Below are 25,197 nucleotides of genomic sequence, written 5' to 3' on the forward strand. Positions count from 1 at the left end.
AAACTTTTCAAGAAGACTTTGACGTGCAGTCGCTGACACATTTGACAGGAAAAGATGATGTAGCCGTTTTTTTTGTTGGAAGCTCTAGCCAGGAAAATGTGTTAATTAACAAGCCTGCTTCAGTAGATGGGAGAAATTTTGTCAGCGTATGTTTGTTAAAATTTTCTGAACAGTATGCAAAAACTCTACAATCCTCTTCATACATACAAACTAATTTATCGACGTTAGAGGAATTTCATATATAGCAAGACGAAGCTGGATGTATTCCCTCATTTTTTGTAGTTTTTTTCATTAAATAACGGAGTAATATTTCCAACCGATTCGATAAACAATTAGAGGAAGGATCATGGTTTCTCATGATTTTTTTTTCCTGGTGGACAATGTTCATCATTGTTTGCTGATGGTATTTTTTTGCTGTATTGAGTCGTTTACGAATATATTACATACTCTTCAAAGAAAAAATGTCCCGGGAAGGCGTAGGGTCTGTATTTTATATTCATTATCAGGGCAATCGTTTCATTAAAGATAACTTGCATACCTTGTGTTGACCTAATTGTAGCTTAACTCTAATGCAGTGGAAATCCACTGAAATAATCTAATCAATCCGAAACCAAATTTCGCTCATTATCGATAACAGTAATGTTTAAACATCTCTTGCCTATCATCGAACCAATTAAGATAATCAATGTGTTCACCACATAACGATGAAATAGTCACAAACATACATGCATTCCATTCATAACCCAGCATTTGAAACGAAGTCGAGTTCTTATCACAACTTTTTGGCAATTCTTGCAACAATGTCACACATTGCGCTGGCATCGTTACACTATGGCGGATATTCAATCGTTCCACAATAACGCTATGAGTGCAACCGTAAACGCAAACAGTCCAATCATTTGCGCCATTAATGTCACCTTCCGCCATCTGGAATACTGTAAAGATAACGAAGCAAAAAAATCTCAGACACGTCCTGCGACAAGATACCGTTCCATACATACCGAAGCATCCTTCGTAGGATCTGTAGGAATTCCTTTCTTCATCGACATGTGCTCCAGGACCTGCGGTGAAATTGAATTTTAATTTGATAAAATATAACGATGGTTGGGCGAAAATTTTCCCCTTCTACTCACGTTGAACACTATGTGGATCACAAAGTTAAACCCGACGGCTGCCCCGAACAAGCCGTACATCTCTTCCGGCATTTTGGCCGTAGTCAGGCTCATGGCCAGGAACATGTTGATTACTGTCACGGGTTGATAGATGCGAAATCGTTGCGAAGAGCGGGAAGAAAGCGAAATGCAATAACAATCAATTTCCATTCCATCACAGAGCAGCGATTGAGAAACGAACTAGGGGACGCGATGACTCCCTTCATCACCGTGCGTACACCCGTTCGTTACTTACCTGCCAGAACGTATGCCAAGTGACCGGAAACCACGTGCACCAGGCGGAAGATTTTTCGAACATCCTCCGGTGGCCTGGCGGCGCCGAAAATGGGCTGGAGGAAGCACAGGATGAAAGTAATCAGACCGACAACGGCATGGGCATGATCCTGCCAGCCGTCCATGTCGATGAAGATGATGATGAAACCGCAGCATGTCAGCAGCCAGGTAAAGAACATGTACACCCGGTGGTGCTGGAAAGAAGGGAAAATCGAGAGAAATATTATTTTGTGACTGATGGTACCTACGTGGTCACGACAAACACTATTTAAAACTAGCTTCATTGATGCCAATAATAGAAGACAAATAGTATAAAGCTAATTGGCTAAGTAAAGAATCCCTAAACATCTTACTATCAACGCGCATTTTCATTGCTAATGTTTGTGATTAATATACACTTTCATTTTGCATCCATGATGTTGAACATTGATGTATACTGAACCAGCGTTTCTCAAACTATGGATCGCGACCTAGTGGTGGCTTGTGGGCTGATTTTTAGTAGGTCGCGAAGGTTTAGGCGTTATTGTAATGAATATCTTCCTTAACTTCCCTAACTTATGTCGAAGAAATTTACAAAAACTCTCTTTAAGAATCTTAAGAAAATTTTCAAGAAATAAGGTTCCTCTTTGATATTTTCCAAACTTCTGTATAATGAGTCACAGTCGAAGCTAAACGAGCATTGAAGCTATTCTGTATTCTAAAAGCTGTTTTTATCGATGAAATTCATTATAAGGTCTAAGATTCTGGTAATGTTTGAAAATTCTCCAAATTTTCTCTTCTTGAAGGATAAGTTAAAGTTAGATTGGTGCTTGCAGCTTACATCTAAGTGTAGTTTTTTATTGAAAAACTCAGTAGTTAGAATTACAAAAAGTCGTATCAAAAATCAAGCGAAAAAATACTGAATTTCGAAAAAAAACCATCGAACCCTTGTTTATATCTACCGAAGCATACACTACCCGCCATAAATATGGAATCGCATCGCCTAGTATTGCAACACCCCAGTTGAATATTGCAGCACCCCCAGAAAGTTTGGCATCACCTGAAGACTTCATCACTTTCTGAACTGTATCTCAAAAACCGTATCCCCTGCCTAGTTTAGACCTTCATCAAAGTTGTTCAGAAGACCTATGGCTATCAAATGGTGGTAAGTTTAGTGCGTAACTCCGTCACTATGTGGCGCCAGTGTGCATTTAAAACGAAGTACTTTGACATGGTTTATCTCATGATTCTGACCACCTAGAAAGTTCGTGTCTTCAGCAAAGTTAATCAGACGGTCTATAACTATCAAATGGTGGTAAGTTTGGTGCGTAATTCCGCCGCTAGGTGGCACCAGTGTGCGTTTAAAACGAAGTACTTTGACATGGGTTATCTCATGATTCTGACCACCTAGAAAGTTCGTGTCTTTAGCAAAGTTGATCAGACGGTCTATGGCTATCACATGGTGATAAGCTTAGTGAGTAATTTCACCGCTATGTGGCACCAGGGTACATTTAAAACCAAGGGCTTTGACATGGTTTATCTCATGATTTTGACCACCTAGAAAGTTCTTGCCTTCAGCAAAGTTGGTCAGCCGGTCTATGGCTATCAAATGGTGGTAAGTTTAGTGCGTAATTCCGTCGCTATGTGGCGCCAGTGTGCATTTAAAACGAAGTACTTTGACATGGTTTATCTCATGATTCTGCTCACCTAGGCCTCACGCCGCAGTTTGTCACGCCGCCGGATTTTATTTTTCGCGCCGGTGATCAGTGCACAAACAAAATTAATGTTGCATTCAGGCTTGTAAACATTCGACACTTATCACTTATCACTTATCACCTTCTTTTCGTTGCCGCGGTCGGGTGTCAGCTTGCTTTGTTTCATTCGAGCGCGACCGCTACCTCTTACACACAACACGAGCGGCAGAACGAAGATCAATATACAAAAAAGTGGATCAAATCATCGTCGTCTGACACGTCTGACTTTTTGCAAGATTTCAGCCAATTTTGATTAAGATTGGTATAATATTAGTTTATTCGTGTGTGATTAATCGATTACGACACATACATTTATCCAAAACAGCTCACTTTATGGGAAAGACAGGAATAACGAAAACCGAACCATCTCCCGAAGATGCAATCGTGGTCAAGCGCATTCATTCGACATTTTTGTTCCGTACAGTAGTTTGATCGCTTGTGTTGCGAATGTTGGAGACAAAGGCAGCCGAATATCGACGAAAAGGTGTCAAAGACTGTGATCGCTAACAAGACTGGTTACCACCATTTGATAGCCATTGACCTTCTGATCAACATTGCTGAAGACACGAACTTTCTAGGTGGTCAGAATCATGAGATAAACCATGTCAAAGTACTTCGTTGTAAATGCACACTAGCACCACCTAGCGGCGGAGTTGCGCACTAAAATTACCACCATTTGATAGCCATAGACCTTCTGATCAACATTGCTGCAGACACGAACATTCTAGGTGATCAGAATCATGAGATAACCCATGTCAAAGTACTTCATTGTAAATGCACACTAGCGCCACATAGCGGCGGAATTACGTACCAAACATTTCACCATTTGAAGGTCATAAACCTGCTGAACAACTTTGCCGAAGGTCTAAACTTTGCAGAGGATACGGTTTTTGAAATATAGTTTAGTATATTTAAGTAATAGGATTTTCAGGTGATGCCAAACTTTTTGGGGTGCTGCAATACTAGAAGATGCGATTCCATATTTATGGCGGGTAGTGTATGTATATTTTTAAAGGCTTCGGTTAAGCTTACCTATAAAAATAGTGGAAATCGGAAAAAAAATTCTTAAACTTCTGCAGAAGCATTTAATTACCATAATATTTTCGAAGTCTTTTTTGAAATTTTATATTTTCTTTATCCTTGAACGTAAGCCAAATTCCTAAAAATCTACGGAGTTCCGTAGGAACCGAATGAGTATTGTTCGACTAATGCAAAGAATTGCACGTGTTGTGAAGATTATTAAGGATTATTTGATATTGCAGACTACATCACAAATTGGACTATCACACTTTTTTTGGTACGCCTAAAAAGTGTGATAAAAGTGCACATTTGCCTCGGATCGTCTCGACGTCTTCGGTGCACTTATTCCTCCATTTACAAGGAATAAGTTCACCGAAGACCACAACTCGATCCGACGTGGCCCTGCGCTGCAATCACACTTTGAAGGTGTGTGCACACTATTGTGTCAGTCCAATTTGGGGTGCAGTCAGCAATAACTCAAAACACTCTCACGTTCTTGCATCGCAATGATCACCTCCAACTGCTTGTGCTACAGCATGCTGGAGGTATATTCTATCATGTACACTTTGATAATTACAAAATATCAATGTATTGTAAGCGGTACTCATAGGTGTTCATTCATAATGTTTAACATCAAATTCCACTGTCGCTCCAATACACACATTCTCAGAATCAAGAAATTACAAAAAATAAAGCATCAGATCATCTAGCCGTCTTCTGCATAATTGGTGATCATTGCAATTTACAAACGTGGGAGTGTTTTGAGCTATTAAAGAATCCTTAATAATCTTCACAACATGTGCATTTCTTTGCATTAGTCGACCAAAACTCATAAAAATTGTTCGAAAAAGTACATCCCTGTATGTCTGCAAGCTGTTTTTTTTATCAGTATTAACGAGATTTATAGCCCTAGGCTAGTTCATCTCGGGACCCACGTTTTACTTCCCTTCCGAAGGAAGAACTCACATTTTGTGAGTTTGTCGGGAGTGGTATTCGATCCCAGGTCCTCGGTGTGATAGTCAAGTGTTCTAACCATCCAACCAGATCCGCTCCACTGTCTGCAAGCTGAATTATTGTTATATTGACGAATTTCGCCCCAAATCGTATTCGGAGTTGGCAGCACCCTCTCAGATTACAATGAAGCATTCTGAGTATGTAGACCAAGAATGTTAAGGTGAAAAAGTAAGGCTTAAATTATAAGATACAGGGGATAGACAAAATGATCGGGACAGGCAAAATTTTCACTTATTAAAAAATGTCCATTTAGCTGTAACTTTTCGAAAAGTGCATCAAATTTTCACTGTAAGTTGATTAACTAGTTGTGTATCAGTGGACAAAATTTGGAAAAGATCGGGCTATTCTGCACGAAGTTATAAGAATTTTATAAAAAGGTAGAATTATTCGATAGCCAACTTTGAGCTGTTATATCTCCAAATTCAATGAACCGAATGACACGAAATTTTAACCATTCATGACTTACATAATGAGCTCTGAAAAACGTTTGACTCAACTTGAAATTATTAACAAGACAAAAAGTTGTTGCGATTTCACTAATTTTATGATTTTTTAGTAAATTGGTCTATTTTTACTGTGCATCACATCACTTTTCCAATGAATTGTCGCCTATGTTGTTACTTTCTTTCAAAACATATCTGTATTCAAGACAATCAGAGGGTATTTAATGATTTAAAATTTAAGGAAATTTGGTGTTTTATTAGAAAAATAATCTATCCGTTATTATTTTTTTCCGTGTTAAGAGTTTAAAGTTAAGTTTTCAAAGCTCATTATATAAGTCATAAATGGTCAAAATTTAATTGCATTCGGTTTATTGAATCCGGAGATATAACAGCTCAAAGCTAACTATCGGATAATTATACCTTTCTTAGAATCTTTATAACTTCGTGCAGAATAGCCCGATCTTTTCCAAATTTTGTCCACTGATACAAAAATATTTGATCAACTTCCAGTGGAAATTTGAGAATATTTGAAGCACTTTTCGAAAAGTTACAGCTATTTGATTTTTTTTTTTTGAGAAGGGAAAATTTTACCTGTCCCGATCATTTTGTCTATCCCCTGTAAGTGTAAGTTAGTAGAAGTTCAATATAGTTTATTAAAATGATGTCGACGGACTTTAATGAAATAAAAGGTATCACATTCCGTGTAGTGTTTAATTCAGTCCCTGGGCGGTACAGGGCGCTTAACATAATATATGGAATAATAATTCTTCTATATCTTACTGGTTGCCTTTGCATTGCTGCCACTTTTCTACCCTGTCTGTAGTAGAATGATGAGCACGAGGTTGTTGATGTGTGGCCCTTGTTCCTTTTCCAGTCCGATTGAAGGTCCATTATATGTTGCCGTAAGCCGATATCCAAGTTCCGGGTCCGTTAGAGCATATGCTCAAAAGAGGATCAGGTGTCAGCCGCTCTCGGGGGGAAGAGCAACTGACGAAAAAATGCAAGTGACGGGGCTGGGATCGAACCCATGATCATCCGCTTATGAAGCGAACGTGTAGCCACTACACTACGGGCCCCGGCTGTAATAAATTTTTGGCATGACAAAATCAAATTTGCACTTTCTTTTTTAGGTCCCACTTGCCCCGGGGGACCATACTTCCGAATTCGAAGTATGTATTGGTTTTCGGGTTTAGGGCGGTGAACCATTTGGGCAGTGGCTGGTATTTTGGGCACTTTTCCGCCATGACTCGTTCAATTTCATAGCAATTGGCTTGAATTTGGCTAGACTGAGTTGGCTAGAAGCTATACGTATCTCATCGCAGCATAGCATAGCATAGCATAGCATGAATACTTGCACAAATCTTGGATGGAGTTGCAAAGTTGAATATATCCATTGACATTGCTGATGTCGCTACTATCTACAATGTCATAGATTCACTCAGCTCCACACACCTGGCCAAGTCCTTGCAAGCATTTATAAATCCCTTCATCAACTTAGAAAAAGCCCAGAACTGAAGCAGCTTCCAATAGATGAAAGTATGTTGAAAATAGCGAATTTTCAACTTATATGTAGTTATATAGCAAATATATACTGAAGTTGAATTATTTATATATAAATAAAATTGGAAAGATCTTACCAATTGTTGTGTGGATTTTGTGGTTCAATGCCGATCATCTAATTGTCTTGATTAATGTTCTTCTCTGCAAAGAACAACACAGTATTCAGCAAAGAACAACACAATACTGAACACTAAACACTCACGCATCTATTGTTTTAATTTTCACGCGAAACAATAGCGAACACGATCGATTATGATGAGATACTCACCCCTTACAGGAGCGATGCATGCACAGCAAAGAACAACACAATACTCGAAGCTATACGTATCTCATCGTGTACAGAAAATCTAGTCAATTGGTTAAAAATTGACTGAGTTATAGAGAAAAAGGGCCCAAAATAGAAGCCCAGCCGAGATGGTTCCAGTTTCCTATATCTAGTCGTGATAGCTTAGCATTAACGTTCTCATTATTTTGATTGGTGACCTGAAGCCAGATCAGTTAAAATTCGCTCGATGGAGGTGATCTATTTGAAGAAAGAAATAAGGGAAGAAATGTTTTGTAAGATACACACAATGTAAACTCTACTCAAGTTTAGCTTGAACTTAAGTACTAGTTGATCTATTACTAACCAGTAGTAATAGATCAACTAGTACTCAACGATTGAATAATTCCAAATGGGAGTTTTAAGAACTAGGGGTCCATATGGTGCAGCCGGTAAACACGCAGCTGTTCAGTAATATCATACTATGGTGTAAGGGTCCCCGGAATGACCTGGGGCTGTCCATAAACCACGTGGTCATTTTTTTGGGACTTTTCAACCCCCCCCCCCCCGCGTGGTCATTTGTCCATACAAAATTTTTTATTTGTCCATACAAAATGGTCATTGGCCGAAACCCCCCCCCCCCTTATGACCACGTGGTTTATGGACAGCCCCTAAAGTATTTTCGTACTGGAAATTTCTTTTAATTTCCTGGTATCTTTGTGCGAGCCATTATACCTACTTGTTAATTTACAAAAAAAATCTGAGTAATGACTGAAGAAGGGCCCATTGAACACTCTGTTGAGATGCCCCAGCTGTGCTGTTACGTCAATATAAAAAAAAAGAAAATACTGAACGATTATTTCTTTGTTGTTTATTTTCCCTCTCGAAATAGTTCAGAGGAGATCTGCTCCAACAGCATTTTCGACAATTGACTTTTTCCTCTTATGTGGTATTTCAGAAGGCTGGCTCAGAAGCATGTTTCTGTCTTCGATGAAATGAGATGTTTCGAGATTTTTTTTTGTCTATAATGCCCAAAAATATGGAAACACACAAAAGACCAATGATTTGATTTAAACTTGGTTTTATGGACCGCATGAACAACCACATGATGGATCTTTGTTCTTTATAATATGTGTTTCATTTGAGGAAGCGATGCTATTTGAATTACACGCGGTTTTAGGCTTCGCACATATGTTGATGTTTAGGGCCACACATCCACATCTGTTAAGGCGTGGATATCCAGCATGACCATGCTGAGGGTATTTGGTTCGGTTCCCAGTCGTTCCAAGAACTTTTCGTTATAGATATTCTCTCTCTTGACTTCCTTAGGCATAGAGTATCTTCGTGCCTGCCACTCGATGTACACATGCAAAATGATCATTGGCAAAGGCAGTTCTCAGTTAACCCTCAAATACCCAATTTTTTTATTTTGATCTAAATATCATTTTTCGTCATCTAAAATCGACTCAAACATGTTTTGGAAAATGATTCTTTTTAATTCTCGATTTTGTGAATTTCAGTTTTTGATTTTTCTAATTTTAATATTTGAACAGACGGGCTTGATGGTCTAGTGGCTACCGCTTCTGATTCGTATGCAGAAGGTCATGGGTTCAATCCCTGGCCCGTCCCTTTCATCCTACTTTGTATCTTTCTATCCACTTCCTCTCTCTTTCTCTTCTCTATATATACAACTCATGTATATTCATATGTTCATAGCCATCGCTAGAACCAGAAACGAATTGGAAAAAAGTCGTTACCCTCCCTTCTAATTTCCACTCACAGCACAGTGTATATAACGCCTACAAGTTATGCAATCAAAGCGTGCTGTGCCGCTTGACCTTATTCACCTCATTCACCACACAATCTATCACCTTACGAACACTTTAAATAACCCCCTATCCATGGATCGCATCACCGACCCAACGGTGACTCCCAGATCTCCCATCCTTTCCGTCTAACAAATACCCCAGTCCGTGCTGGTTGTGGGGATGCAGAGGTGATCTCGGTCTTTAGTAGCAACAACCAACACACTCTAACATTCCTTTCCCTTCCCAACTGACTATAAGGACGTGGCCGGCGCCGTTATTGATCCAAAATGTATGAGCTGCTAGAATTGCACTTTGAGAATAAGTGGAGTGTCCCAGCCCTTATTCATTTGGATCTCAGTGCAATTGGTACCAGCTCAGATCAATCACGGAGTAGCAACCATTGCACAATGGTCCGAGGACCAACATTAAGTGGAAAAAATTAATAACTCAAAAACCATCCATGATAGAGTCTTCATGTCTTCTAGACATTTGCTCGTGAGTCCAAGCCGCGTTATATGCAAAAGTGTCCTAAACGCCAAATCTTAAAATACTTCATATTTCAGCACCTAACTTTTTTATTTCAAAAGATATCGAAATAAAATGTTCTGCAAAGTTGAAGAAGGTAAAAACCCCGACAACTTTCTCGAAGAGCAGTTTTTTCTATCTCTTCAATCTGAGGAGATATAACTTATTGAAGAAATAAAAAGTCCGAAATCGGTTTTTTTTGTCATATGTCAAAAACTATCATTTTTTCAAGCCTACTATGTTCAGAGCAATTGTACATATTGCCAAAATACACATTTCGTCAGAAGACATCAAAGCTGTACGATGTTTCTATCAAAAGATATAAGTATTTTTGTACTTTTTTAAGCCAATTTTTCTAGCGTAACATTTGAAAAAGGCGCAAGTGAATCTTTAATTTTCTCCCACCACCGGATCTAGTATGACAAAAACTGCATTTTAACAAATTTCGGAGAGGGTGTTTTTTTGTTTTGCGTTTTAAATGTGATTTGACTATGACCGTATTTTAGGCATCAAATTCACGAAAAATGACATCCATAATGTCCGAGTTCAACATCTACTCGTGTTTCAAGATCACTTATCTTAAACATTCGAGTAGCGATGAACCCAATGTTGTCTTTTTTGTTTTGTTTTGTTCCTTTGTGTAAGTGAGCAAAAATATAAAACAAATTCCCTATAGTTTTTCGATTTCTTAATTCATCAGATATATGCATCTGGTGATCGTATGCAAATTTTAAATTGAATTGTGGACCGTCCAGTTTTATATGTTTGACATATATTATGAAAGGCCTTTGATCCTAGGATAGGATGCCGGGGCCCATATAGCCGAGGCGGTAAACGCACGGGTATTCAGCATGACCATGCTGAGGGTGACGGGTTCGATTCCCGGTCGGTCCAGGATCTTTTCGTAAAGGAAATTTCCTTGACTTCCTTGGGCATAGAGTATCTTCATGCCTGCCACACGATATACGCATGCAAAATGGTCATTGGCAGAGGAAGCTCTCAGTTAATAACTGTGGAAGTGCTCATAGAACACTAAGCTGAGAAGCAGGCTTTGTCCCAGTAAGGACGTTACGCCAAGAAGAGAGAGAGAGTTGGTCCTCGGACCATTGTGCATTGACATGTATAGTCAGATTTGATCGTTTTTTTTTTATTTCTATTTTTAATATTTGAACATCCACACACTTTTATATTTTTCCTGGAAGCCTATTTGGGATACGGATTTTCCGAGACGGAAACATTTTGAGATTTTATGATTTTTGTTAAAATATATTTATTTTAAAATTTTTTCATGAAAAATTTTCCATGTAATTTTAAAGAAAACCTATTTAGAGTGTATTGGATTCCCTTAAACTATTCTGCTATGATAGAATGATTTGGAAAAAAAATATGTTATTTGTAGCGATTCAATACAAAATAATCAAAGACTTCTGAAAGGTGACTAAAACATCAATTTTTCAATGATTTAAAATAAATGTAAATACGCTTTGATCATCCACGAAACAAAAATTACAAAAATGCTCAAACTATACCCCGTCTAAAGGCGGGATTGGGTATTAGAGGGTTAACTGTGGAAGTGCTGAGAAGCAGGCTTTGTCCAAGTGAAGAAAAAAATGTTGATAAAACCATGAAAACCATGGAAATCCGCGCCCAGACATCTAATCCAGCTTCTTAAAAGCTTAATGTTTGCACTTGTGTTGATTCACTACTCTATGCACCACACTTACCAAATCAAACAAATACGAATACGGATATTACTTACCAGAAACCACGCTTCTCCACCAAAGTATTGCTTTGCAATCCATGTTTTCTTAAAGTACCTGCACAAATAAACAATAATAAAACTCTGATTCACAAACTGCACAAGAACGTAACGAACGGCGGGTAAATCAACAACGAAACCAGTGCGTAATCTGATTAACCGCCATTCATCAAAACACCGGCAAATTCGACCGGTTTATCAATTTGTTTATCATCGTCGTCCGGTGATTACTCACGCTGGGAATGGACGCAAGGGGTGGACGCCAAAAATTATCGCATTTTAACGCGTCAATTACCTTGCGACTGTGGTGCCAATCGATGAGAATAGGATCCAGGCGATAATCATGAATGTGCCGTGCAGTTTGATAAGAACCGTTGGGTCCGGCAAGTCTATGTCTGTAAGCAAACAATGCGCGTTAGCAATGGGATCACAATCTTCTGATGGAAAAACGTGGTTCGGGAACGTACCAACAACCATTGTTGAAATTTTTTGATTGACTAATGTATCTGGTAAACTTTTTTCAAGCGAAACGTCTCGTGCGACCGATCACGGTGGTTCCTACGAATAAACTGACGCCCGCGGCGAGCCGCCCATGCATATGCAATGTTTAATATCGAATGATAATGATTAGTTGATAAATCCCATCTGCTGATAAGAAATCAATGGTGGGTATCGGCCGTTTTGGTCGAATTTTGTGAAACGGTGGCTGCTGACAATGGAACATTTTGAAATCAAAGGCTTATTGGAGTAGGGGTAGTCTGAAATATGTGGAAAATTCCCAAAAGTTCTTATGAAAAGCTGTTGACATAGATAAGAGCTCTCTGTGTAAGTATTACGTATACACTAGGCAACAATTCTACTGGAGAGAAATTCGTCATGTGAGATTAATGAATTAGAGGATCATGCAATAAATCCGTGGTCGAGTTGTCCAGTTCTCTATGTTGTCGTAGAATTCCTTGCGATGTTTGTTATGGAAGTTGTCTACTCCCGTAATAGTCAAGAATAACGTGTAAAATTATTCACAATTGGATCCAGGTGTTGCAATACAAGCAGTTGAAAAAATGGGCCTGAGGATCACTGCAATAAATCATGACTTTCGATTTTTTAAAGTGATGGACTCGAAGCTAACTAGAGCCCCCGTCATTATTGGGGATTTTTTTATTATCATACGAAGGTTCTCAAAATTTGATGAAATATTTTTCATGGGTAGGGCATATAGGGTCTGGGACCATTTGGGCAGGAGCACCTATTTTGGGCACTTGCTGCTATAACTCAGTCAATTTCAAACCAATTGATATGAAATTTTGTTCATAGCTAGATACTGTGCGTATCTTATCGTATTCCAAAACTCAAGTCAATTGACTGAAAATTGACTGAGCTAGAGCAGCAAGTGCCCAAAATAGGTGCTCCTGCCCAAATGGTCCCAGACCCTATATATGAACAAATACTTAATTGAAAAAAAAAACCTTGAAAACTTTAGTGGAAAACAATCATTTTCCATAGACACCACCTGCTTTGAAAAATCACAACTCAAGAACGAAGCATCGTAGACACATTTTTTTTTTGTGAAATCATAAGCAAATTTTCTCAGTAATTAAAAAAATACAAAATGGAAATTGTTTTCCACAAAATTTTCCAATGTTGAGGAAAATCGATTGGAAAAGTCGGAAAAATTATTTTCGGTATCCGGAAAAGTTCTCCAAACAAATATTTTTGAAAGGAAATTTTATAAACTATATTCTCAAGATGTGGTTTTTCTCCTTTCCTGAGTTATGACCAATTTTGTGCAAATTAATGATAGAGACGATCGAGAGTCAACCATCATCTGGAAGTTTTCCACAAAATTAGTCAAAACTCAGGAACGGAAAAATTCCATTTCAAAAACATTTTTATAAGAATTTTTTCGGACTTAGTTTTTCCGACTTTTTAACCGGTTTTCCTCAACAGTGGAAAATTTTGTAAAAAAAATATTTTGTATTTTTCTTTGAATTGCTGAGAAAATTTGTTTACGATTTCACAAAAAAATGTGTCTACGATGTTTCGTTCTTGAGTTAAGATTTTTCAGTGAGAAATGATTGTTTTCCACTGGAGTTCTCCGGAAAATTAGGCGATCCTAATTTTTTTTCAATTATTTTTTGTTCATATATACAGGAGGTGGCCAACATTTTTGGGATAGGCTACTTTTTTTCTCTCTCAAAAAAAAAATCAACATGCTGTACTTCTCATAGAGTGCATTAAAAATCTCAAATTTTGACTGTTTATCAACCTATGATATGATAACACTAAAATCTATTGATGTTGATGGAAAAAATTTACATTTTTTTCGAGAAAAATCCAAAAAGTGGCAATCTATGATAACTTTTTTCAACGTTCAAAAAGTACCTATGTTTTAATAATTTGTGGAGCATTTATATATTGTTAGTGTACGTTCAAAATTTCATTCAATTTGGTTTACTAGTTTCCGAGATATGACAGCTCAAAAATTAGTTTTCTGAAAAATAATCTTGTACCCGAACGGTTCAAACTTTGCGAAATATTAATCAATCGAGCCCAAATTTGTACCAATGATGCACATATATCAGGTTGACAAACAGTCAAAATTTGAGATTTTCAGCTTCCTAATGCATCACGTTGACAGAAGATCGGTAACGTCGTGCGCGGTTTGGGTCAAAATTGACCCTAGTGCACAAGGAGGGTTAAAGGTGAACCCAAACGTAAATGTCTCAGCTTTTCTATTGCATTAGGGGAAAGTGAGGTAAGATGCCATGTTTCAAACTTTCATCGTTTTCAATTATATGCATATAACCTCATTTGTTAGGCTTTGAAAGTGATAACAGCAACTAGGCTATATTTGCTCGATACTTCAGCAAAAATATTCGCTGAACTTTTGCATTTTCATCTATTTACAGCGATTTTAAACAATGGTTCGTGAAACAGAAGTGTTGCAAAAAGGCCATCTGGTAAGATGCCACTTCATGAAAACATTCAAAAATTACGTCCATCAGTTTTCTGGCATTTCCAACTCCCTTTCCCCCTCTGCCCCGCATTTTTCGTATACTCATTACATGGAACCCTCTCCCAGCTAAACGATGATCGTCATATTTGAATGACCTCTAACACGGATAGCGTAGACATCAACAACCATGCGCCTCCATGTGTGCCTCAATCTCCTTGGATACGCATGGCTGGTAATAAAATCACCCGAAAACCTTAATTGCAAGCATGAAAAACCGGAAGTTGACAATTTTCATTGGGAAATCCAAAAATTTTCCGTGGGTTTGGTGGCCTAGGTTCTAGAAGAATGTTTAATGCAAACATATCTTGACACTGTTCACCTATGCCAACGATTAAGTTCCATTCAGGAATGGTTTCATTAGTTGGGCCATTTTACCCCATCTTGGCATTTTGGGCTCTGTTCCCCTACATTGGGAACAGCTCTCTGGTGTCCTAAGCAACACGACTTGTGTCGAAGCTAGTAACAGCAACCTTTGTGCAATTTATTCACTGTTCGTACTATAAACGATAGAACACAATTGCTTCTTCTTTGAAACTCAAAAATCGTAGATTCTGAATCGTTATGCAACTTGAATGAGTAGGAATGATAAAAAAAGGAAAAAAAAATATTTTGTCTAGACTCGAATCCTGGACACCGGGAGTTTTACCTACTCATGTTATATATTACACCAAACGCTCTGCGAGAAAATTGCTGCTCAACGCACCATAAAAGCTACCGAAGTTACTTGTTACTTCATTGCACCTTCTTTGTCACAAGTTAGAGAACTGTCAAATGAAAGTACGCGCAAATTTTTTGCAACACCTTTGGAACAAAATCTGAACAAAATAACCAGAATAAGATGTTGTATGGCTGAAATATAGCACATTTGATAAAAACTGACTGTTTTATCACTTGTGAGGAATATGTATGCTCCGCCTCCATGAATCAATGTCAAACACGATGTATTTGGTGAATTCTATGAAACAAAGCCGAAACTTTACGATATTCGGAGTTTAAATGCAACTCAATTGACAACATGGAAGTTGCATGTGCTGTCAGTGCAACTCATTTAGAGCAAAGCATAGAAAGCCACATGTTGGATGATGTTGAATGTGGTTTTTGTCACCAATAGTTAAAAGTTAAAACTAAACAAAAAATGGGAATTATTGCTCAGTGTGTAAGAACATTGTCCACTTTGGCAACACACTCAAAGAAAACGGAAAAAAGTGAGAAATTTATAGCGATGGGTCGGATAAGCTTAGCGACTAGCTTTCAATTCTGCACAAATGGTGTTCCAAAAACTTGACGTTTCGGGAATTGGCATACTAGTACACTTCCAGGACCGCAATTTTTTAACGCTGAGCAGGGGAGAGATGTGCCGCATGATGTAGGGTATATCAGAACTGAAAAAAATTGGAAAAAGTTTTTGGCGTGGCAAGCCAATTGTTTATGCGGCTCAAAGAGTTCTTCATATTTCACAACAGGAAAAATCAACGGTGAAAATAACAGAGAGGAATGCATAAAAAAAAACGACTACTACCCATCCGCCGAAAACATACGGATCCTTCATTGTTTTGGCCGGATCTGGCATCCGCTTATTACGCTTCTTCTACACTAGAGATGCTCAAGAAGGAAAAAGTCGATTTCGTCGAAAACTGGCAAAATCCACCAAACTTCCCTTAACTGCGTCCTGTGGAAAGATACTGGACAATAATTAAGCGGCATCTCAAGAAAGATGGAAGAGAAGTAAGCTCTGTTGATTGCTTAAAGAAAATTTGGTCTGCGGCACAACGAAAGGTTACGGAGAAAGTTGCGCAGAATCTAATGGGAGGTATCAAGAGGAAAGTCCGAGCGTTCTTCAGAAATGCGAAGTAAACTCACGTGAATTCGGCCACATGTATGTTGATTGTCGTTTATAGAAAATAAACTTATGAATTTGTTCGAAAATAAATATTCTCTATTGAAAAAAAGGTGTCCACTTTCTTTACTGAACAGTCCTTATGTTATTAAAGCACGTGACTATCAGGCCGAGGGCCTAGGATTGAATTCCGGGTAGAGGTGAAATACTGACGATCAAAACATGATATTGGTTTGATTGATATAAGAGATAAAAGATCTGAAAATAATATCTGAAAAATGTTCCTGGAACATCTGAACAATATCAAAATTTGATATTACAAGATCAAACAAATAGCTTGCTGCTATTGATTAGATCTTACAAGATCTAATTATGATCTGATGATGATGTTCCAGGAGTAAATTTTAGATATTATTTTTAGATCTTTTATCTTTTATATCAATCAAACCAATATCACATTTTGATCTCAATATCAAAATTTGCTATTATTAAGGACCTGGCCAGGTGTCAAACAAAGAGATCGTTCAATGAAAGGTTCGTCAAGTCCCAGGCAACTTTTCTGGCGCATTCAACGTCTCTATTGACAGCCACTCCAGGATGTGTACGGTCGGCTATGCTATGCTATGCTATGCTAATATCAAAATTTGCTATTATTGAGCTTTTTTCCTCTACCCGGGATCTCACTCCCGATAAACTCGCAAAATGTGAGTTCTTATTTCGGAAAGTCCATTATGAGTAGCAGTTCGCCGATGTCCAGGTATCCGGGTCCGTTAGAGCCATGGGGCTCAGAAGAGGATCAGTGTCAGCTGCTCTCGGGGGAAGATCAACCGACGAAAAATTGCAAGTGCCGGGGCTGGGAATCAAACCCACGACCATCCGCATATGAAGCGAACATGTAACCAATTACGCCACGGGCCCCGGTTATTATTATTAAATTCTTGTTTTGATTTTCTTTTATCAGAAAACGAAACAAAAAACTTGTAAAATAAAAAAAAGCTTTAAACATTTTAAGAATAAGTCTGAATTACATAATAAAATTCTGGTGAATATTTACCTTCCAGTTAAAAATGGTTATATAAAGTAATATTGCATGCATCTTAAAATTTATTTTTAGTTTGCTGCTATAGTTGCTATATTAGCGAGATTTTCAGTCCATTCAGTTTGAAAAAGTGATCAATTTTACCCAGAAAGACGGTTTTTTGTCCTACGCTCATACGCATTCCATCATCAGGAAAAGCATCAAAACACGAAAACCAACGCGGAACCCATAATCATAAAAAGCAAATACATGAAATGAAACAAACAATGCGGTAGGTGTACAAAAGTACGGAACATTCAGTGCAAAATAAAAAAAGCTTTTCCAGCTAAAAACCAAACAAGCCTCCTTCGTTGGCACCGACCGATTCCTTCTGTTCGCAGAAAGAGTGGGTGGTTGCGAAAGTGAAAAGTGCCAGACAGGTCGCGTCGAGGAAATCGGAGGAAGAGGAAATCTGCAGCAGCCAACCACCAAACGAAAGAAGAATGTAAAATTGTTTTCCCCCTTTTAAACTTTGCGCGTCTAATCGTGTTGGTTTGCAGCTCGTCGTGAATCCGTTGTTGGTGGAAGAAGTGCTGGCTCTTTGGTGTTAGCGTATTTTGTAAATAAAATTTGGGGTTAGAGTGTTGGCGGTTTGAACTTTTCTTTGGAATTAGCATGAAGATTATATACCTATTGTTGGTTTGGTTGTGTTCAGCTGGTGGTACGAATGATTCCGTTTTTTTATACCAGTTTTTTTTTAACGGAGAGAGACGTGTACTTAAACCACATGGTGAATGCATGGTTTGCGTCTTTATCAAAATACAAAGTAGCGTATTGATTGATTGAATAGAGAGGCTATTATGACTTACCAACAACGGTCGTTATTGTGAGATAAGACTTGAAATTATCAGCTGAGCATTGCGTCGTTTAACGGGCGTAACGGCTGAGGTATGATTTATGGAACTTATATCACCAGGTTCTTACTTACTCAGTGTGACCACGTTTATTACCCATGATGCATGGATTACATGTGTACAGTATCGGACAATTTAGAAGCACCAAAGCGGGTTTCCCATACAACAACTTCAGATGTCCATATCGTTTGTAGTCCGACATTTTATTTTTAAAGCATTCGGTTAAGATAAAATGAGATTCAATATCAACCATCTAATACCCAATCCCGCCTTTAGACGGGGTATAGTTTGAGCATTTTTGTAATTTTTGTTTCGTGGAAAATCTTTTTTTTTTATATTTTTGGCTGATATTTAGGACTGTTCTGTATATCTTAAAATGGTTTTTGGTGTATTTTAAAGCGTATTTACATTTTTCAAAAATCATTGAACAAATGATGTTTTAGTCACTTTTTAGAAGTCAGTGTTTATTTTGTATTGAATCGCTGCAATTAACATATTTTAAATTTTTCCCAAATCATTCTATCTTTGTTTAATAGTTTAAGGGAATCGAATACACTCTAAAATTATTTTCCTTAAAATTACACGGAAAATAAAATTTTCTGTGAAATAAATTTAAAATAATAATATTTTAACAAAAATCAAAAAATCTCAAAATGTTTTCATCTAAAAAAATCCGTTCCCCAAATTGGCTTCCAGGAAAAATATAAAAGTGTGGGGATGTTCAAAACTAAAAATTAGAAAAATCAAAAACTGAAATTCACGAAATCGAGAATTAAAAAGAATCATCTTCCAAAACATGTTTAAATCGATTTTAGATGACGAAAAATGATATTTAGATCAAAATCAAAAATTTGAGTATTATGTAGAGGGTTAACAGACCCTTGAATTTAGACAACAAAAAAAATGCACCAAGACAAAACAAATATGGAAAACGTGTAATACAGACTTAACCTTATTAACTTCATCCCTGCAGCTCATATCTTTATCCCTTCGTTGCATCGGCTGGGCTTCAGCCAACGTTTGATATGATCGAACAGCTAGCCGGTAAGCATTTTGGTCATTGCAAGTCAGGGAAGAAGACTTTGCTTCTGCAAGCTTGATCGTCTGTTCTCAAGTTTAGGAGCGACACACAACCAGCGTCTATTCCCGATGGTAAGGACACCTGGTTAACGTTCGAGTGTCGAAAATAGTAGTTTACGCAACAAGGTGCAGAATGAAGGTTTTTACAGCACGAGTCGTACATTTATCCAACGAGGCCTGCCGAGTTGGATAATTACGACGAGTGCTGTAAAAATCGTGTTCTGCACCGAGCTACGTACAACGTTTTTTGCAATTCATAAATTACTACTTTAGGTGACTTTTCAACAAAACTTTCTGACCAAACTGCATACTGATGTTCATTAGTATGGGACAAACATCAAATTCTCGCTCCAGTCGACTTTTTCGATTCCATTCAGGTCCCATATGAACTGTACAAAATTTCAGCGCAATCGGTGAAACTATAATTTAGCGCAAGCGGTTCAAAGTTTTCATAGGATTTACTATGGGAAAAGTTACACTTTCAGATAAAAAATCCCAGAGGTCGTCCCTTGTCTCCTTAATTCAAATCGATCAATGCTTCTTGTAGAGAAATCATTTATGAAACTTTCTTTCGAAGTCCACAAAACGATTGGATGCTTGTGGAAAAAGTTATTGATTTATTACCGATTAGTGATCCAACGAACAGCTTTTTGTTTTGTTTTATTAGCAGCACTGCAGCTGCTGCTGTTTCTGGGGGTGGTGATGCCTCCCGCCACCCCATGCAACAACGGCAGCAGCAGTGCTGCTGATAAAACAAAACAAAAAGCCATTCGTTGGATCACTAATCGGTAATAAATCAATAACTTTTTCCACAAGCATCCAATCGTTTCGTGGTCTTCGAAAGAAAGTTTCATAAATGATTTTTCTACAAGAAACATTGATCGATTCGAATTAAGGAGACAAAGGGTGACCTCTAGGATTTTTTGTTTGAAAGTGTAACTTTTCTCATAGTGAATCCTATGAAAACTTTGAACCGCTTGCGCTAAATTATAGTTTCACCAATTGCGCTGGAATTTTGTACAGTTCATATGGGACCTAAATGGGACCTAAAAAGTCGACTGGAGCGAGGATTTATTTTTTCCATACAAGCGTGTCCCATACTAATGTTCATGGCCATGTGGAAGAAAGACTGATCACATCAGGTTTTGCTGTGCAGTTGTCACAAATTTTCAAACCTGCGTCCTAAAATCATCAAGAAGTTGATCAAAACTGAAAATAGTGCTGTAATGTTTCATTACGCAACGCAAATCAGTACTGTAATGAACCATTACAGCAACAGCACTGCTAATTTGGTGTGGGAAAACAGGCCTTTTCCTGTTAGATTTGCGTGAGGTAAAACAGCCATTTACGATGAGAAATTGCAAAAAATCTTTTTGCATCTTCTCATCGTGTAATAGGCCATTTTACCTCACACAAATCTAACAGGAAAAGGCCTACTTTCCCACACCAAATTAACAGTGCTGTAATGGTTCATTACAGCACTGATTTGCGTTGCGTAATGAACCATTACAGCACTGTTTTCAGTTTTGGGCAACTTATTGATGCTTTCTGGACGCATGTTTGAAAAATTGTGACAACTGCACAGTATAACCTGCTGAGATCAGACTTCCCTAAACATGACTATGAACATCAGTGTGCAGTCTGATGAAAAAGTTTTGTTAAAAACTATCCTCAAGTGGTAATTGAGGTTGCAAAAAACGTTGTACGCAACTCGTTGCAGAACTCGTTTTTTACAGCACTCATCGTAATCATCCAACTCGGCAAGCCTCGTTGGATAAATGTACGGCTCGTGCTGTAAAAATCATCATTCTGCACCTTGTTGCGTAAACTACTACATATAACTAAACTGTTCACCATGGTGTTTTGGAAAGCTAGAAGATGGTGTCATGCTCTGCGAGCCAGCCGAAAAAACAACGCATTGCAACAGAAAACCTGCAAATAATACAAACCGAGACCAATGCAACGACTCTGCGATGAAAAGGGTCTTGTGATTGGAAGCTCAGTACCGTAAACCGGGGTCAAATTGATCTCCGGGTCGAAATTGATCAGACGTTTTTCAGTTAGATGAAGCATACTTTACATAGTTTCCTTCCAAGTATCGTGATGTAGGAATCCTATACTAAACGATACATGTGAGAAAACTATTTAAAACATACTGCTGTGTGCGTTCAACATGCAAACGGTGCCCAAATGCGCTCCAAACGCGGTAAAACAGTGTTACCAAAGGCAACTTAGCAACCATAATCACCTAGGATTCAAAAGCTCCCACTGACATCGGGTTACTTGTTAGAAAATCTTACCGCATTTGGTGTTCCCGCATTTGATATTTAACATTGCTTTGGAGGGTGTAATAAGAAGAGCGGGGATAAACACGAGTAGGACGATTTTCACGAAGTCTGTTCAGCTGCTTGGTTTCGCCGATGATATTGATATTATTGCTCGTAAATTTGAGACGATGGCGGAAACGTACATCCGACTAAAGAGTGAAGCCAGGCGAATCGAATTAGTCATTAATGTGTCGAAAACAAAGTACATGATGGCAAAGGGCTCCAGGGAGGAATCACCGCGCCCGCCACCCCGAATTCATATCGACGGTGATGAAATCGAGGCGGTTGAAGAATTCGTGTACTTGGGCTCACTGGTGACCGCCGACAACGACACCAGCAGAGAAATTCAGAGGCGCATTGTGGCAGGAAATCGTTCTTACTTTGGACTCCGCAGAACTCTACGATCGAATAAAGTTCGCCGTAACACGAAGTTAACCATCTACAAAACGCTGATTAGACCGGTCGTCCTCTATGGGCACGAAACATGGACCCTACGTGCAGAGGACCAACGCGCCCTTGGAGTTTTCGAACGGAAAGTGTTGCGTACCATCTACGGCGGAGTGCAGATGGAAGACGGGACTTGGAGAAGGCGAATGAACCACGAGCTGCATCAGCTGCTGAGAGAACCAACCATCGTCCATACCGCGAAACTCGGGAGGCTACGGTGGGCGGGTCACGTCATCAGGATGTCGGATAGCAACCCGACTAAAATGGTTCTCGAGAGTCATCCGACCGGTACAAGAAGACGTGGAGCGCAGCGAGCTAGGTGGGTCGACCAAGTGGAGGACGATCTGCGGACCCTACGCAGAGTGCGGAACTGGAGACAAACAGCCATGGACCGAGTGGAATGGAGGCGGCTACTATGTACAGCAGAGGCCACCCCGGCCTTAGCCTGACCGGTAAGGTAAGGTAAGTAAGCATTTGATATTTGCATTTCGAATGCACACAGCAATACTTTATCTAACGGAAAAACGTCTGATCAATTTCGACCCGAAGATCAATTTGACGCCGGTTTACGGTACTAGTAACTGCAGATCTCTTCGGGAGCACCCGCATCCTCACCGATCTACTAAAGTACCGCGGGTTTGGCATTGTAGCGCTATCCATCAAGGTGCAAACATTTAAAGCTAATCATCAGTAATCTACCAGAGCTGCGACAGCACACGCAAGCCAGAAACAGCTTTTATTGGATGACAAGCAGATACGCGTGATCGGTAGGTGACTAATTGACGTAACAATGTGCAATGGGTTTCTTCAGAAATTCTTTCCAGAACTCATCCAGGGATTCACCCAGGAAAAACTACTATGATTCTTTCAGGAACAACTTCAGGGATTATTTAAGCCTCATAGAACTTCTATAGATTCCTTCTGGAATTCTTCCTGGCTGAAATTCATTCAGAAACTGCTCCAGAAATTAATGCAAGACTTCCGCCAGGAACTATTTACAGATTCCCTTAGGAATTTCTCTTGGGATTGCTTCCGAGATTCTTCCTGGGATTTCTTCAGAAACTTCTCCTGGAATTCTCTTAGGTAACGCCGTTAGGTTCCTTCAGAAATTCTTCCAGGGATTCTTCAAGGGATTCCTCCAGAAATTCCTTCGGGAATTCATCCTGGATTCCTCTGGGAATTCCTGCAAAGATTCCTCTAAAAATGCCAACAGGGATTCTTTTAGGAATTATTCCAGGAATTCTTCAAGAGAATTCTCTAGGAATTTCCCCAGAGATCCTTTCATAGAGGTTCAAGGATTCCATCTGAAATTTCTACAGAAATTCTTCCAGGAATTTCTCCAAGGATTCCTCTTGAAAGTGTTCCAATGATTCTTCAAGAAAATCCTCCAGGAATGCCTCCATAAAATTTCCCACTGATTCCTCTAAGAATTTCTCCAGGGATTCCTCTTGAAAGTGCTCCAGTGATCCTTCAAGGAAATCTTCCAGGGATTTCTCTAGGAATTTATCTAGGGATTTCTCATGAATTTCATGCTGGAATGCTTCCAGCAATTCCTATAAAGATTTCTCTAGAAATTCCTACACTGTGGTGCATAATTGATCGGACAAACGCCGATTTTCATACAAAATGGCCAAGTTTGGGTTGCTGTAACTTTGGTTCGCGTTGATGGATTGAGCTCAATTTTTGACACGGAACTACTAATATGGTGAATTTTACGTAAACGAAATACGAAATGTTTTCGTTCACAGGTTTGGGTGTGGCAAGGCGTTCAAAATGTGCAGAAGTGATCGGACAGCGGCACGCGTGTTAATCAAAGGGGTACCGCTGTCCAATCACTTTTGCACATTTTGAACGCCTTGCCACGCCCAAACCCATGAACGAAAACATTTCGTACTTCGTATACGTGAAATGCAGCATATTAGTAGTTCCGTGTCAAAAATTGAGCTCAATCCATCCACGCAAACCATAGTTACATCATCGCATTCTTGGCCATTTTGTATGAAAATCGGCGTTTGTCCGATCAATTATGCACCACAGTGTACGTGCATGACTCCAGGAATTTTTCTAAGGACTCCTTCAGGCATTCCTTCCAGTACTCCTCTAGGGAATCCTCTAGGGATTGCTTTAGGATTCTCTCCAGGAAATCCTTCAGGAATACCTCCAGACATTCATCTAGGGTTTTCAATATAGATTACTCCTGGCATTTCGCCAGGATTTTATTCAGGGACTCCTCCAGATATTCCAGGTATTGAAAGCATTTAAGAATTCCACCACGAACTACCCCAGGAATTCCTTCAGAAATTTCTCCAGGCATTCCTCCAGGAATTGATCCAGGAATTCCTTCAAAACCACTACGGAATTTCTCCAGAAAATTCTCCAGGAAATCCTCCAGGTATTCCTTGTGAAATTTTCCCAGGAATTCATCCCGGAATTTATCCAGGAATTATTCTAGGTATTCCACAAAGAGTTTTTCCAGGAGTTTTCCTTCAGAAGTTCCTCCAGGATTTCATCCAGGATATTCTCCAGGGACTTCTTCCTGGAATTTCTATAAGAATTCTTCCAGGAATTACCTCAGATATTTCTCTAGCAATATCTTCAGAATTTCCTCCAGAAATTTATCCAGAAATTTCTCCTCCAGAAATTTCTCCAGAGATTCCTCCAGGGATTCCTTTAGAAATTCCTCCAAGAATTTACCAAGAATTGCTTTAGAGATTCTTCTGAGGATTCTTCCAGAAATTCTTCCAGGAATTCCTTCAATGATTGCTCCAGAAATTCATAAAAGAGTTCCTCCTAGAATTCATACAGAAATTCCTCTGAGAATTTCTCTAGGAATTTCTCCAGAAATTTCTTCAGGGATTCCTTCCAAAACTTCTCCAGAGATTCCTCCAAGATTTCATTCAGGGATTCCTGCAGGAATTTTTCCATGATAGGATAGTTCCATGAAAATTCCCCGAGATTTCCTCTAGGGGTTTCTCTAGGAGTAACTCCT

The 25,197-nt window shown here is 38.9% G+C and overlaps 1 protein-coding gene across 1 annotated transcript; it reads right to left on the minus strand.

Moving 5' to 3' along the window:
• Positions 1–456: 456 nt before the first annotated feature.
• On the minus strand, positions 457–12,168 carry LOC109430536 (putative ferric-chelate reductase 1 homolog). The gene is made up of 7 exons (XM_029852442.2): positions 12,037–12,168; positions 11,865–11,964; positions 11,570–11,627; positions 1,408–1,639; positions 1,134–1,246; positions 1,002–1,061; positions 457–935 (listed from the first exon to the last, which is right to left on the minus strand). The coding sequence occupies exons 1-7, from the start codon at positions 12,044–12,046 to the stop codon at positions 843–845; spliced, it is 666 nt and encodes a 221-aa protein (XP_029708302.2). The 5' UTR covers positions 12,047–12,168; the 3' UTR covers positions 457–842.
• Between the last annotated feature and the right edge of the window lie 13,029 nt (positions 12,169–25,197).

Source organism: Aedes albopictus, chromosome 2, assembly GCF_035046485.1.
Source record: "Aedes albopictus strain Foshan chromosome 2, AalbF5, whole genome shotgun sequence".
Taxonomy (NCBI): Eukaryota; Metazoa; Arthropoda; class Insecta; order Diptera; family Culicidae; genus Aedes; species Aedes albopictus.

Excerpts from the sequence above, each read along its gene's own strand:
- LOC109430536 (XM_029852442.2), bottom strand. Across the intron at positions 1,640-11,569 it reads GTGGAGAAGCGTGGTTTCTG|CACCACCGGGTGTACATGTT; the intron begins GTAAGTAATATC and ends CCTTCTTTCCAG. Across the intron at positions 1,247-1,407 it reads CTTGGCATACGTTCTGGCAG|TAATCAACATGTTCCTGGCC; the intron begins GTAAGTAACGAA and ends AACCCGTGACAG.